The sequence below is a fragment of the Poromitra crassiceps genome (genome assembly GCF_964638095.1).
Source record: "Poromitra crassiceps genome assembly, chromosome: 4".
Classification (NCBI taxonomy): domain Eukaryota; kingdom Metazoa; phylum Chordata; class Actinopteri; order Beryciformes; family Melamphaidae; genus Poromitra; species Poromitra crassiceps.
This window is the reverse complement of record NC_139626.1, coordinates 11,708,604-11,725,262: the sequence shown is the minus strand read 5'-3', so window position 1 is coordinate 11,725,262 and position 16,659 is coordinate 11,708,604. Positions and strand designations below refer to the sequence as shown.

At 42.8% G+C, this 16,659-nt stretch overlaps 1 protein-coding gene across 3 annotated transcripts; it reads left to right on the top strand.

Annotated features, from left to right (window-relative positions):
• The first annotated feature begins 229 nt into the window (after positions 1 to 229).
• On the top strand, positions 230 to 15,643 carry wdr45b (WD repeat domain 45B). 3 transcript variants are annotated; one of them, XR_014552640.1, is made up of 12 exons: positions 230 to 368; positions 1,417 to 1,491; positions 1,837 to 1,866; positions 4,103 to 4,204; positions 4,409 to 4,496; positions 5,315 to 5,409; positions 6,019 to 6,209; positions 6,846 to 6,931; positions 8,886 to 8,987; positions 9,613 to 9,734; positions 11,378 to 12,626; positions 12,664 to 15,643. XR_014552640.1 is itself a non-coding variant. In XM_083635335.1 (11 exons), exons 1-11 carry the CDS (start codon positions 302 to 304, stop codon positions 11,482 to 11,484), a joined length of 1,065 nt encoding a protein of 354 aa, XP_083491461.1. In that variant the 5' UTR covers positions 230 to 301; the 3' UTR covers positions 11,485 to 15,643. The 3 variants fall into 3 exon arrangements, 2 of the variants coding, with proteins under 2 accessions (XP_083491461.1, XP_083491462.1); XM_083635335.1 differs by having other exon boundaries at positions 11,378 to 15,643; XM_083635336.1 differs by lacking the exon at positions 1,837 to 1,866 and having other exon boundaries at positions 11,378 to 15,643.
• Positions 15,644 to 16,659: the final 1,016 nt, after the last annotated feature.

Genomic DNA, 16,659 nt, shown 5'->3' with positions numbered 1-16,659 from the left:
GGATCCGGCAAGTTTCTTCAAGTACTTCTTTGAATACTTCTTTTGGTATGTCCATGCTTCTTATATTTTCTCTAACTCGTAGCGACTGGCGAGGTTAGGCTGCCTACTGCTGCATGTATGGGGGAACGAAAACACTGCGGACCACCAGAAGACGGGGCGGGTCTTCTTCTGTCTTCCGGCCTGTAGTAACGCGTACTGGTGACGCGAGGTTATTCCCCAGCAGACCAGAGGAATGGTACGTTGCTGGTACTCTTCGGGCAGCATTTGATAAATTTGGCATTCGACTGTTTTGTCAAAAACAATGAATTTACTACCGTCCAATCCACATGGGAACGGGCTCCTTTATGCTGGATTTAACCAGGATAACGGTAAGAAGTTGTGCTGACATATTTTATTTTCCCTAATGGAAATGGGCAGCTTCGTAAAGGCTAAGCTAACGTCGCTAAACCCACATATTTTCTGGTACACAATTGACATTAGCTAACGTTAGATGATAGGCTCGATTGCTACCTATAGCAGATCGTCTGCTATTGCTACGTTACAGCTGCACATCAATTTATAAGCAGCTAGCGTTAATATAGGGTTAGTTATCTTAACAGGCTTCACATTTTTATAGGCTTGAAAGTGCTAACCTTACCTAGCCACGTTAGCTTATGCTAACCAAGTAACGTCTTTAAACACACAAGTAAAATAACGTGAGTCGTGAATAACGTTAAATACATGCATTAAAAACACACATGACACAAAACTAAAATAACGTTACAAGCCAACTATAACTTGTTTAACGTTAACGTTAGCTGAGGACAGAAATGTTGTTGGGTAACGTAAACAGTAAGCTAGCAACGCCTACCGAGCTTGACAGCTGCTAACGCTACTCAGCTAACGTTGGCTATTCACCCCAAATGTAGATTTGCTAACGTTAGTTGGTTGACATTTACATTTGCTAATCGAACTGATAGCAGCCTTCAGCTGCCTCTGTTCCCGTATAATTAACGCTAGCTTACTTTACTTTGCACCACACACACACTCGGGAGGACACCGTGAAGTATTTGTTTGTTTGAAGTATTAGTTTAGCTTAGCCTATATCTTGGCTGTACAAATTTGCCTTCCGCAGTGTTTGGGTTGAACCCCCTCCCTCCAGCCTCTCCCTCTGTGGACATTTTTTGGTTAGCGTTTATCATCTGAATTGTTTTGTAGAAAGCTAGAAAGGCCAAGTGCGTCAAGACCATCTTACAGTGCTACAGACATAAAACACTCATCACGGGTTGATATGGGGGGTACACACAACACACACGTGACCTCTTCAAGAATGATCAGTCATATTGAAGGGGAAAATGATCAGTTAATTGCCTAACCGTTTTATCATTGCCATTATTCTTCAATTTGACAACTATTTAATCTGTTTTGCCTCTCCAGGATGCTTTGCCTGTGGAATGGAGAATGGCTTTCGTGTGTACAACACAGACCCTCTCAAAGAGAAGGAGAAACAAGGTAAAGAAAGCTAGATAACTAACGTTAAATGATAAGTGTTATCAAAGGAATATTTAACTTATACATATTAACATATTAGTGTGTACATACAAGTTCATTCTTGAACACATTCTAATATTGACTAGCCACACATTTATTTTTGTAGCAATTGCATTGTAATTCGACGTACAATTTAACATACTGTGACGTGATGTTGCATAATGACTGGGATGTAGATTGTAATCTAACATTGTTATATGAGGAATGTTCAGTGTTTGACAACTAAACTGAAGTTCTTTGCAAAGTATTTTGCCTTATGAGTGTACTGTAGAACAATAATAAACCAGGCAATTCTGCTGCACACAGGAACACAACATTGTGACAGCAAGACACAAGGTACTGCCTTCCTGCGCTTGATGAGATTTAATCTACTTCCTGGTTATGAAGGGCTATACAATTTAATCTGGCTACTCCCTGGACATGAAGGGCTATACAATTTAATCTGGCTACTCCCTGGACATGAAGGGCTATACGATTTAATCTGGCTACTCCCTGGACATGAAGGGCTATAACATTTAATCTGGCTACTCCCTGGATTTGAAGGGCTATAAAGTTGAATCTGGCTACTCCCTGGATTTGAAGGGCTATAAAGTTTAATCTGGCTACTCCCTGGTTACGAAGGGCTATGAGAGGAAGTTAATTATTTTCCCCTAAAGAGGCCTGCACGTGTGACTCAGCACATGACCTGCTCCAGAGTTGACAAACTCATGGGATTGAACTGTCGTAGTAGGCCAGGAGTTTTACAGCGTGCAACGCTGCCTCCTGCCTGGTTCCAGGCCCAAACTCAAACCAGCCCAACTACCCACTACCACTTCACTACCTAAGGTCATGTTCAGAGTACGGTAGGTCATTTTCATTCTTAGCCGGCGTAATGAAAATTAAAACAGGCCTGTTTGAAAACACATATCACATGACCATTCATGTACACTGGTAAATGAGAAAATGGGGACCGCACTCAAGGAATATCGGTTTAATTTTCTTTAGCAACAAAACGTTTTCGGCCGTCCGGCCTTCATCAGTGTGCAAAAGGCCGGACGGCCGAAAACGTTTTGTTGCTAAAGAAAATTAAAACGATATTCCTCGAGTGCGGTCCCCATTTTCTCATTTACTTGTGATATTTCTACATTGGACTACGCACCTGTCTGAGCGCAGTGGTTACCTCCTCTACTTTCATTCATGTACACTGGTCATGCGCGTGCCAGTGTACACAGGAAGCAGATTGTCCGACCACTTGATTGCAAAGCTAAATGGCTAAAACTTGGTCCGAGCTCTCTTTAAGTCTTTTTCTCGTCTTTCTCGTTTATCTTTATGGATTATGTTGATCCCGAATTGACAAGAATACTGTCTACATATGATGCATTTTATCTTGTTTCTAGAGTTATTTGTTTTTAGAGACATGTAAGGAATTGTTAATATGTCCTAATTCTTAAAGGGAGTTTGGCCCGGACACTTAAGTATGATAAGGTTCTGTTGACATTGACTGCCCTTAGTTATTGGTTTGATTAATGGTTTAATCATTTGTGTTTGTAATTGTGCTCACTTTCTAACAGTAAATGGTTGTCATCAGACAGTTGTGATGGCTAAGTGGGCGGGCCTAGAGATCTGATGTGATGTCATCAGACAGTTGTGATGTATGTACGGAGGACGGTCAAGATTTTCGGATGAAAAAGAGAGGAGGGGTGATGGAGAGGAGAAGAAGGGGAGGAGAGAAGAGGGAGGATGAGAGGAAGGGGGAGGACAGAAGAAGAGGGAGGTGGATGGAGATGGGAAAGAAAATGACAAGAAGTGGACAAAGGGAGAGTCTCCTCCCTATAGATCGACTCTAGTGATAAAAAATACTCGACAAGGTAGGCAATAAGGCTATATAGGCTGAACTCACAAGGCAGTGACATCACTGGTCCACAACTTAACTCAAACCAACTCTCAATAACTGTCAAACTAAATGAATGTCTGTAAAACTGTTTACAGTTTTCGGATATGTGTGAGATCATGTGCAAAATAAATCAGCATTGTTTTTCAGTCAAGTTTTTTGGTGAAGTGATCTCAATATTGATCAAAAATAATCGCGATGATCATTTTGACCATAATCATGCGGTCCCTCCACGTGAACGCACAAACGGAGAGAGTGGATAGGACAAGGGGTTCGGTGTGCTGGTTTGGGATTGGTCCCCAGTGCTGGTTCCTGTGCACGCTCTGATGACAAACTTCACAGCATGTAGTGATTGTTTCCCGCTGGCCTTGTTTGTGCATGCTGTTGGTGGGGGAGGGGCTTGTGTCACTGTGTGGAATGCAGAGGCAAACTGGACTGACGTCTGCTGTGGAGAGTGATGTCATGATAGATGAATAGCGTAATCCATAGGTCTGAAATGACATGATCAGGAGCACTCTGCACACGTGATTTTAGTCACAGGCACATTTTACACCCATTTGCAATCACAGGGGATCCATTCTGTCCGTTTTCTCACCTACTGTATGTGGTCGAATGCCGTTCTTGATTGTAATTGGCCCAGTTTTGACTTATTATTGTTGTTGACCATTTAATGGCCAATGAGGTGTTGTCTTTGTCTTTCAGAGTTCCTGGAGGGCGGGGTTGGCCATGTGGAGATGCTGTTTAGATGCAACTACCTAGCGCTGGTTGGAGGAGGAAAGAAACCAAAGTACCCAACCAACAAAGGTGTTCTACTATGTGTCTACCATTTGTGAAGAATTTTTTGATTGATTGCTTTTCTTTGCAGCACCAGCAATAGTATCAATCTTGGCCTCTGTTCTTCTGAATGGTGACTTAGTCTATTTGGTATTACCATTTTCATAAACATAGTCTCTTGTATTGCTGAGTGGCTGATTTTTCTGCCATTTGTTTGATGATGCTTGTGTCTAGTGATGATCTGGGACGACCTGAAGAAAAAGACGGTCATCGAGATCGAGTTCTCAACAGAAGTCAAAGCGGTGAAGCTTCGGCGTGACAGGTAAAAGATTCCCGCTCTTTATTTTTGTCATTCTTCCCTAGTCCCATCCGCTGCTTGGGTTTGTTGTCTTTTGCAAGTTGTTTCGTCTAATAGTGTTTTGGGAATAAGAGTGAGAAGATGGAAGGTTGCTCTTCAGACTTTCTTTCAGACATACAATGCATTTTATGAGGCTAATCAAATGACAGTAATGTGGCAATGAGACAGTGCCAGACCATGACACAGTTACAATGGAGATATATTAATCATCATTATACCCAGGCTCATGATAATCATCATACTCAGGCTAGAGTACAGCTATATTATAGCTGTACTAATAATATATCTCCTTTGTAACTGTATCATATAGCTGTACTCTAGTCTGAGTATGATTAATATATCTCCATTGTAACTGTATCATATAGCTGCTATATGATACAGTTACAATGGAGATATATGAATCATCATACTCTTAGAGTACAGCTATATAGCAGCTGAGATGTTTGATGCAGCTAGAGGATATTTTGTGAACACGGAACACATCAGAATCTGGAGCTGCTCCATTGACAAGGAATCAGACAGAAGCCTTCTTTCAACACCAAGATGCTTTCATTGTAGTCATACCAACACTTAGAAACTACAAACTCTGCCAGTGTCTGTAAGAAATCTGCTATCATTCAAGTAGTAAGACTATCCACAGATGTATCCACTATCCAACGTCACCGCAATTCATCTGCACATTCATTGTCAATGGAGCTGCATTTATTCTCTTGTGAATTATGTTTGAGCTTCTCTTGAAGATGATCTTCAATTCTAATGTGTTGTTTCTCCTTTGTGCTCAGGATTGTGGTGGTCCTGGACTCCATGATCAAAGTCTTCACCTTCACCCACAACCCCCATCAGCTGCATGTGTTTGAGACGTGCTACAACCCCAAAGGTCAGTCCACTCTGCTGCACAGTTCAAAGGTCAGTCCACTCTGCTGCACAGTTCAGAGGTCAGTCCACTCTGCTGCACAGTTCAAAGGTCAGTCCACTCTGCTGCACAGTTCAGAGGTCAGTCCACTCTGCTGCACAGTTCAAAGGTCAGTCCACGCTGCTGCACAGTTCAAAGGTCAGTCCACGCTGCTGCACAGTTCAGAGGTCAGTCCACTCTGCTGCACAGTTCAAAGGTCAGTCCACACTGCTGCACACTTCAAAGGTCAGTCCACTCTGCTGCACACTTCAAGGTCAGTCCACTCTGCTGCACAGTTCAAAGGTCAGTCCACTCTGCTGCACAGTTCAAAGGTCAGTCCACTCTGCTGCACACTTCAAAGGTCAGTCCACTCTGCTGTTTCAAGACTGTGTGTGTGTGTGTGTGTGTGTGTGTGTGTGTGTGTGTGTGTGTGTGTGTGTGTGTGTGTGTGTGTGTGTGTGTGTGTGTGTGTGTGTGTGTGTGTGTGTGTGTCTGTCTGTCTGTCTGTCTGTCTGTCTTGTGTTTATTGCATATTTGACAGTAGTTGCTTGGCTGTGTATTAATAACCATTGCTCTTCTCTTTGTTCCCCTCAGGTCTGTGTGTGCTGTGTCCCAACAGCAACAACTCTCTGCTGGCGTTCCCCGGGACTCATTCTGGCCATGTGCAGATCGTGGACCTGGCCAACACAGAGAAGCCCCCTGTCGACATCCCCGCCCACGAGGGCGCCCTCTGCTGCATCGCCCTAAACCTGCAGGGCACAAGGATAGCTACTGCATCAGAGAAAGTACGCCCACGCTGTGCTCCATTAGCCATAGCATGTGAAAATCTGTCACTTGTATTGTATGCCAATATTTTATCAGAGCTGTGTTTGTTGGTTGTTTGAGTGGAATTCTTTTTGAATCATTTTGCAGCATGGTTAGGATTTCTCTGTTTCCACTTATAGATTCGGGTGTAAGACTAAGCCCCCCGTTCACACTATACGCCGAAGCAACGCTCAACCTACGCTGAACCCACAAGTTTCATTTAGGCGTCCTTGTTAACAGGCGAGGCCGTTCACACCACCCGCGCGCGCGTCACGCCGAAGCCACCCTCATGTCTTGCTCAAGCCGATCGTTCAGGATTCACGCCTATTTTCCAAGCGTGACGCGTGAAGCTTGAAGCTGCCAGGCATGAAGTCAATGGGAGTTGTGGGCGTGTTCAAGGCGCGCCGAGAGGAAAAGAGAAGGCTTCTTGTGTGAACGGTTAGGCGTCAGTTCAGCTTGTGCCTGCCTTACAGTATGTTCGGCGTCCTGTGTGAACAAGGGCTTAGAAAGACTGTTGCAGACAATCTGCTTCCTGAATTGATTGAATAGCTCTACTACACCCAAACCTGTTTGTGGTTGTTGCTGAGCTCTGGCTCTGCTGTGTTGTATTTCTGCAGGGGACTCTTATAAGAATCTTTGACACCTCTGCGGGGCAGCTCATCCAGGAGTTGAGACGAGGCTCTCAGGCAGCCAACATTTACTGGTGAGCATTGAGCAATAACGCTGTTGTTCACACATTTAGCAATCACATCGTCATGGTGCTGTTCACTTTGGTAAAATGGTAAATGGACTGCATTTATATAGAAGGTGGCCAGCTGCCACGCAGGGTGCTGGCACAGCCATTGGGGGGCAATTTGGGGTTCAGTGTCTTGCCCAAGGACACTTCGACATGCGGACTGGAGGAGCCGGGGATCGAACCACCGACCTTCTGGTTGGTGGACGACACGCTCTACCTCCTGAGCCACAGCCGCCCCTTTCTCTCACTTTCTCATGGCTTTGTTTGGAGCAATAGTGAGAAAGATGACATCTCATGGTCACAGCTGATTTTCATGGGGAGGATTGCTGAAAACATCAGCAGAATTGCCCACAAATACCACAAGCGTGTACTTGCTGACAAAAATACAGAATTGGTAGTGCATGAAAATGTTCAGCAACTAGTTAGCCTAATTTCTTAGATGCAAATTTCTGTTGACTTAATTTAGTTGTAGGACTAACAAAGACAAGGATGTGCTCCAAGAGACACACCCTCCCCACAAAAGCTTCTGTAAGCTTCTGTAAACCTGACCAGAGTACTTGCCCTTTTCACAAGGAAATGTATTAACAAGTTGTAGCTGGAGGCTGGAGCATGAATTACATCAGACCAGGGGTTTTCAAAGTCTGAGACTGTGGGCCTCTCCCAGACAAAGCTTGGAAAAAGGTGCCCCCTCGTTCAATTCCTGGATGCCTATGGGATCATGATTGTTATTTGAGCCCAGGCATAGACACTCAACAAATGTGCCAAGATAGCCTGATATGACTGTTTGACATACTTTCAGGCTAAACCAAATACACACAAAAAGTCTGTCTGAAGGCATTTACTTGTTTGGGACTCTGAGAAAGTGGGAAATACAGTCAAATTCCCCCCAAAAAACGAGTTGTAATTAAAATGCCAGATTGACCAAATGTGTTTTTGTCTCTCTCTCAATCAAACACTTTTTTTCCACAGCAGCAAGTAACATATTGCTTATTCCCACAGCAGGACTTTTTTTTTATATATTTTTTTTATTAGAGACTGGCAATATCAATGTACATGTACTAAGAGAAAATATGTCTCATAAAAAAAAATCTATTTTTTCCCATGCCCATCAGGTTGAATAATGCAGTGGCATATTCTGAATTTCAAAAGAAATAAGAGGAAAAACAACAGAAAGTCCCACAGCAGGATTTATGAGCTCACGCTGTTCTTCAGCCTGTTGTCTGTTGTCTGTCTGAAGGAGTGTGAGCTGGAAATGTCACGGCTTGAATAAATCCAGCAAATGGGAGCTACAGTGTGCGGACTCTACTTTTTTTTTATCTACCGCTGTTTTTATTGGGTTTTTAATGGGGGTAGTGTGCGTCAGGCTCTGGCAGTGGGCGAAGCAGGGGGGCTGCGTGAAAAACACCTCAGGGGGATGCAACTTTTGGGGGGATGCAACCCGATGTCACGCTGCAGCTGGCCAATCTAGACGCCCCACACACACACACACACAGCTCTGCTCTGCTCAGCTCATACGAGTGAAAGTGATCAGCACGAAACGGTAAAATAGCAGATCTCAAACAGAAACAAAACTAAAAAGAGAGAAACTACACTAAAGCTACAAAATAGCCGACAGCCTTTTAAACACGTCTTTTCCTGGTTCGCTCGCACACATGCCTGTTTTGAAGAGGAGACGGCAGAAAGGGGCGTGAAGTGACACACCCACATCGCCATACTAGAGCTGCACTACACGCAGCGGCCACTGGGTCTCGCTGGACTGTCTGAATGTAGCCTTTGACTAATTGAATGTTAGACTCCAACCTGAGAGTAGGCTGAATTTAAAGATTTTCTCTGCCTCTCCTCCATGACTGAGGATGTCTGAGCTCAGCAAAACTCATAGGTCTATGTGTTGTTCTCATTACCTCTCCTCTGTCCTGTTCAGCATTAATTTCAACCAGGACGCCTCCCTTATCTGTGTGTCCAGCGACCACGGCACAGTCCACATCTTTGCAGCTGAGGACCCCAAGAGGAACAAACAGTCCAGGTTAGTCTCTGCTGACTGTCAAACTCTTTCCACTCTATCAGAGACATGATAGATAGATAGAGTACTTTATTAATCCCCTGGGGGAAATTCTTGTTACAGCAGAAGCCAATGTCAGTACATCTCAGTAAAAACACAAGAGAAAGAGTCTAGTCAAAAATAAAAAATAAAATATGTAAGACATAGAAACCATGTCAGAAACATGTAAAGAAAGCACAGCATTTAAGCCTATCTACAATAAAGTTAAATAAAATAAGATAAGAAATTGCACCTGTAATTTACACCTGTAAGCACACATGTTCTATGTGGTCAAAATGGACATTGTGCAACATCATTATAATGATAAAGTGACATACAGATTGTGTAATGATGAAATGAGGGTTCACCAGTGTATCTATGGGAGGGGTGTGGAGGAGAGAGGCAGAGGGAGTGAAAGGAGGAGTCTGCTCTCCCTGCATGTATCTATGGGAGGGGTGTGGAGGAGAGAGGCAGAGGGAGTGAAAGGAGGAGTGTGCTCTCCCTGCATGTACGTGACTTATTATACATGTTAATTGCAGTGGGCACAAAAGACCTGCACTATCGTTCCACATCAGTTGAGTTGTGTCTGTCCTGCCCCTTTCCTCTGCAGCTTGGCTTCAGCCAGCTTTCTTCCCAAATACTTCAGTTCCAAGTGGAGCTTCTCCAAGTTCCAGGTCCCTTCAGGCTCTCCGTGTGTTTGCGCCTTTGGAACGGAGCCCAATGCTGTCATAGGTATGTGCAGGTTGGGGAAGGGGGCAGTAACGGTAACAAATCAGGAAGGAATACCTCCACAGAACCCTGGTTCTGATGCTCAGGGCCATGATCTACTCACCCCCAGTCCCCAAAACACTCCTGGAGTTTCACAGCAAACATCGTTGCATCCTAAACGATTCAAGTGGATGGTGACCAACTTCCAAATGTAAAAAAACAGCAGGGGGGAAAATGCATCCATACTGCTCACATGGCATAATCCAAGTCTCCACAAGCCCTGAGATAGATGCCAAGTTGACTTGAAAAGATGTCATTTACCATCACAGTGAAGATGTCAGCTAAAAACAGGGTGTAAATGACATATATTCCAGTGAACTTGGCATCTCAGGGCTTGTGGAGACTTGAATTAGGCCAGGTGAGCAAGTATGGAAGCATTTTATTTTAGTTTTCTGTTTTTTTTCCCTCTCTCTGTTGCGTTTGAAAGTCTTTTTATGTTTGAAAGTTGGTCGCCAACCGCTTCAATTGTTGAGGAGAATTCTGCAACAGTGTCTTGCTGTGAAACTTCACCCGTCCTTCCATCAGCATGAGGGTGAGTAGATAATGACTGCATTTTCATTTTTGGCTGAACTTATCCTTTAATTAAAAAAAAAAAAAAATTTTAAGAAAAGCTGGTTTTGGACATATTGTTTTCCTGTTAAGCCAAGTGGAGCGATACCTAGGCCTCATCCAAGGCCTTCAAAGCCTAATGTGTACTTTGACCACTTCCTCTTTGGATCCAACCAAGTGCAGTGCTCCTTTGTGCCTGTAGGCGGGGACAACTGTCACGATACCAGTCAAACGTTTGGACACACCTGCTTGAATGTACTATGGCAATGTACTTTGCCTCTGGATCTAAAGGCTTGTGCTTAAATGCTTGAAATTAGTTTTTTTAGACAAATATAAACAGTGAAGTTGATCCTATCTATGAATTTCTTTCTAAAGCCTTTGTCTTTCCATCAAGGCAAAGGGCGGCTAAAATAGAATTTATTTTTTACACTTTCTTTGGTCACTGCATAATTCCATTTGTGTTTCAGTTTTTCACATTCATAAAAAAAAAAAGTATTATCAGGCTGGATAATTAAGTGTTGTGCATCTGGTCCTGTGTTTAAGTTAAGTGTTGTGCATCTGGTCCTGTGTTTAAGTTAAGTGTTGTGCGTCTGGTCCTGTGTTTAAGTTAAGTGTTGTGCATCTGGTCCTGTGTTTAAGTTAAGTGTTGTGCGTCTGGTCCTGTGTTTAAGTTAAGTGTTGTGCATCTGGTCCTGTGTTTAAGTTAAGTGTTGTGCGTCTGGTCCTGTGTTTAAGTTAAGTGTTGTGCATCTGGTCCTGTGTTTAAGTTAAGTGTTGTGCATCTGGTCCTGTGTTTAAGTTAAGTGTTGTGCGTCTGGTCCTGTGTTTAAGTTAAGTGTTGTGCATCTGGTCCTGTGTTTAAGTTAAGTGTTGTGCGTCTGGTCCTGTGTTTAAGTTAAGTGTTGTGCGTCTGGGCCTGTGTTTAAGTTAAGTGTTGTGCATCTGGTCCTGTGTTTAAGTTAAGTGTTGTGCATCTGGTCCTGTGTTTAAGTTAAGTGTTGTGCATCTGGTCCTGTGTTTTCTCAGCACTTTCCTCTTTATCTCCCTCCATCCTTTAGCCATTTGTGCTGACGGCAGCTACTACAAGTTCATGTTCAACCAGAAGGGGGAGTGTTCCAGAGACGTCTACGCCCAGTTCCTGGAGATGACCGATGAGAAGATATGACCTTTGGCCCCCCTCTGCAGACTCACTGGACGCAGCCTTGTTTTTTCTTTGGTTTTTTCTTTTGGAGGGAGCAGAGGTCCTCACACCTCGTCTCAATAAGACTCTTTTCTAAGAGCTTTGGAAGCAGAGGCAGTCTTGGGGGAAATGCTCACAGTACAAGACAGATGGGCGTAAGCACCAACAGGATTGCAGACTTCTCCAGATTGTCCTGGGGCAGTTGGCGGACAGAGGGACGCCAACGCTCACTTCAGACTCCCAAACCAAACGCAAGAGGGAAAGTTATTTTTTTGAAAGGACAACGTACCGCTTTTTAAGAGGTCTTCCGTGGAATTTACAATGGATGTCTATTTTTTAATCGCACTGTTGATTCTGATAGTTGGATGGATTTCAAAATAAAAAGAGAGAAACAAAAGATTTTTGTCAACTAACACCACCTAACCTAACTATAGGGAGTGCCTCTGAACCGAGTCGAGACTGGAGAGTGTGCACACCAGAGTCCCGCACGGGTGCAGTTTTGCAAACCTGCCCGGACCTGTTAATATACAAGACCCGCGACCCGACCCGTCACCCGCGATGAAACACACAGGCTGGCTACATTCAGTCACTCACAAAAGTTGATTAGCCACTGAGTGGCTAAGTAAGTATCCATTCGACTCATTGGCTCCAATCAAACACGTTGACTCTCCAATCAAACACGTTGACTCCGCGGCTGGGTTTTTATTTTGTGCAGTCCGTAGCATCAAACAATGTGGTATGCATACTTGAAACAATGTATCTGTAGAAACAAAACGTAAAATGTACAGTCAACCGAAAATAAGGACTAACCAGGCTGACTTTGCTGCATTCCACTACCAACACACACAAATCATGCCCAAAATCACCCTAATGGCCAGTTCACACTAGGCGCTCTGAGCCCTCGACGAGCTGCTTTTGGAGGTCATCGCCAAACCCCCCTGATCAGATGCAAATCACGTTGGCTCGACGCGAGCGGAGAGCTCCGCCGAGCACTCACCAACGAGTCAAAGAGGTCAGACGGAGATCTAGCCTGCTTGATATCTAGTCGTGTCGGGTCAGGAGAGAAGAGCGTAGTGAGGCAGACCCAGCTGGGGTGACGTGTGTTGTCTGCAGCACGCTACAAGCAGGCAAGTGGTCTGACTGAGGAGCTCATTCTCCAAACAGGCAAGTGGTCTGACTGAGGAGGTCATTCTCTGGGATTCGTACAAACTGTCCCACAACCAAAAAACAAATGTAAAAAGCATTTAAGTAGCTATGCAAATCGTATATATGTTTACTAAAATCATTCTATTATCCATTCGAAACCCAAATATTTGAGATAGCCGGCGTAAACAGTAACTAATAAATCTAACATTGAACCAATTTTGGAGAGTGACCCATCCCGTGTGTGTTTAGAAAGAATAAATGCGATGTGGACTTGTCGGGAATTCTCCCGGTGAAATATCTTGTAATGTGTGATCCTGTCGCAGCTCAGTCATATAGTGTGAAAACCAAAATGACTCAAGACTCCTGATTACAAGACAGACAGTCATTTAGTGTGAAAGGAACAGAGAATGACGACTCACGAGGATCTTGTAGTCTGTACGTGCTGTAAGTGATGAAGCGCAACACAAACACATAGATCTCACCCACTGCCCGCCCGCATTTAGTTAATCTTGTCTGTACATATATGTATATATATATGTGTGTGTATATATATATATATATATATATATGTATGTGCAGGACTCTGGTGTACGCATGTTCACATATATTGTCATATATGTGTGTATAAATACAAAATGTACCATATGCATTGGTTCGCAAAGCAGAATGTTTTTCCTTCAACTTTTCTTCTTCTGCGTCCGTCTGTGTGGAGTTGACATTTCACCTCGGACATTAAGAAACGAGCACTGGTCCTGCTTTGTGAAACATCATCCTAGTATTAATTAGATTTTGCTTATATTCACTGTATAGACGCGCCAGACTGAACATGTATCTACATAGAACTGTACATAATAGTAGCAGGGAAAATGTATTTTTTTGTCTCTTCTGTTTTCCATTTGTTGTGCAATATGCTTTTTCCTGATCACTTTTTTTCTTTTTGGAGTTTTCTACCTGATAGGTGAAAATCCAAGACCCAAACACGGTTTCACTGATCAGGATCTGAACTTGATCAGTATCAGATGTGATTCTTGGTTAGCCTGGTAAAAACCATCCTGATAATGTGACCTCGCATTCTGTTTCACTCTGTTTTAAAGTCTGAACTCCAAGCTGTCCACAGCAATTTCAGTGGGCGGGAGTATTTGCCTTGACAGACAACTCCATCAGCCAATCAGCGTCATCAGAGTCTATTTCTGCAATAACTGCACTTATGGCTGTGTTACTCTACTAATGTTATTGTTAACGTTAGCGCTTGTTGCTTCGTGAGCCACGCCATACTGTTTTGCCAGCTCGGATTGGCCAGTTACGTCAACTACGACGCAGGTCCCTGATTGTCCCGTGCACTTTGTCATTTCTGAAAATCGCTGGGGGTTGGCAGGAGGTCAGACCGATCTTCACGTCATAGTTGGTTTACCAGGCTAATTCTTGGTAACTTTGTACCAAAACGGCCAAGATGAACTGAAGAGATGTGAAGAGTAAACCGGGTTGAATATTTAATTTACGGTAGTTGAATTCAAAAACTACACTTCAATGTTTCCTCTCCTTCACCGTGTTAATACATAACCAATACCAATGATTAAATGAAAAATCCCCTTATCGATGTGTCTGATCGATGGCTCCTTCATGTATTTTTATTTATTTATTTTTATATGGTAGTTGTAGTATGGTTGGCCAGTGGAGCTTTCCGGTCAGTTCAAAATTTTATTTTTTTATTCTCACAATGACACATTTCATTTGAGCTGATGTGAGTAGTTTTTGTCTGCTGTGAGTGTGACTGTAGCTCCGAAAACCACTCCAGCAGATCTAGAAATGCATTGATAGATCCAGCGAACACAAATGAAGGAACTCTACAGTGCTTTTTTCAAGCCATTGGCCCTAAACGGGATCAGTTCAGCCTGGATCCACCACAGCTCAACAGTCACGTAACGTCTACCGGTCCGGAAGATAATTCCCCATTCATTTTCTCTATAGACATTTTGAAAAATCCTTATATAACAAGTTTTACACACAAAAATAATGGGGGGAAAAAATCGGGAAATTTTTTCCCCCCCGTTTTTTGTTTTTGCTGCAAGTGAAATGTTTTATGGTCACTCATGATTCAGTAGGTCGCTGGTTGGCTTGGTTCCAGCCTTAAAACTCAGGGGTTATTTTTGTCTATGGAGAAAATGAATGGGGAATTCTCTTCCGGACCAGGAGCTGAGAAAAAGTGTGCGGTCACTGTTGATCTCTATGTACCATATAAGCAGCACATTGGAAATGTACAATTAAATATTACATATTCTTTTAACTGTTATTTTTTGTTTGTCATGTTAATTTTGATATCAACAGCGTTTTGTTGCTTTGGCGGTAAAACGCCCCTGAACACATTTAATTTGTGTTGCTTTCTGCATCTGATTGTAAATTCCAGGTGTTACACTACACATCACATGGTGGAAAAGGCCAGGTCTTACTCTGGGAACCCTACTTAGGCAAGATGGGGGTCCCTGGACACGGCACAGCCCAAACCCCGACAAACCCCCCTTCCTCCCCGCCATTTCTGAATGTTTGACTTTTTTTAATTGATTTTACTCATACCATTACAGCTACTTAGAAATCTCTTACAAAAGTTACTTAAATAAGATTGCCGAGCTCTACTGATGATTTCCCATTGATTTTATTCATGACAGACTTGATGACGCATTGATATTGATGCTGCTTATTCAGCTTCCAAATACATGTTCTACTATTCTCTGCTCCTTTCATGCTGCCCCCTCTCCACTGCTCTGCTCTGCTCTCCACTGCATTGCAAGACATTTTTTAAGGGGAACCTGCAGAGGAATGCTGTTCCTCCTCTCCTCACCATTCCCTCTCAACGTTTACTCTGAGAACTGGCGTCCCCCAACCCCACCACCACCATTTCCACCACTGATTGTTCTACATACAGCGCTTGGCTGTCAGACTACAGTAGGGACGCTGCACAAACTCAAACTATTTCTGTGATAAATTCAAAATGATTGTAAAATCCTGCATTTAAATTTGTGAATAAAATTTAACGTCTGCTTTTACATTTATACATTACTTTGAGTCATGTTGGGCTGTTCCATGTGTATTTTATTGCAGAATACAAGAGGATGCCATTGTTTTAAATATGAATACCTGGATCTGTCATTCTCTAGTGTGCTTCAGCACTTCTTGAGAAAAACAAAATAGAATCTGTGATTGGATTAATTGATAGAAAAATAAAGTTTGTCTCCCTCAAGGAAAAACCTTTTGTGGAGAGTGGACGCGAGCAAACCTTAAAAAAATCCCACAGCAACACTGGTCTTTTTTAGTAGAAAATGTTAAAAAGCCTTTATTTTAAACATGGCTATAGATTAAAAAACACACCAACATGTTTCTGCTCACGCAGGAGCCTTCATCAGGGAGTAAGAGGACATGTGAATCTAAGACAGCCCTTATGTAGACAATCAGCAAGATTATATCATTGGTTGGCCATCCAATCAGAATTCCACAATTATGCAAATAGGAAAAGAAGAGAAAATGCAGTCATCTTTTTTTTTTTGATACTTTTTATTTATAGAAGATGGTCCATTACAGTAGTCCTCACAAATAATGAGTAAAGTTACAGCAAAAGGAACATATGATGATCATCATATCTACTGCATGTCCCCCCACCCACCCCTCAGTCCCAACACATTTCCCTAAAAAAAAAAAAAAAAAATTAAAGCAATCAAAACGAAAAAACCAAACAAGAAACATACCTTATTGTGTGCATACCTACATACATACATACACATACATATACATACTCACATAGGTCCTCATTTTTATATGTATAGGACATTGTAGAATACATATCTACTTACTATTCTACAAGTGTTATCACCTAGATGCACTCTTACATTACTGTAGGTCATATGGTTAGTGTCCTCATTCCTACATACATATACAGTCACACCCATATACACAGCTATCCATCCATACACACACATGCCACCTCCATACATAGATACATACATACGTTTCCACCCACTCACG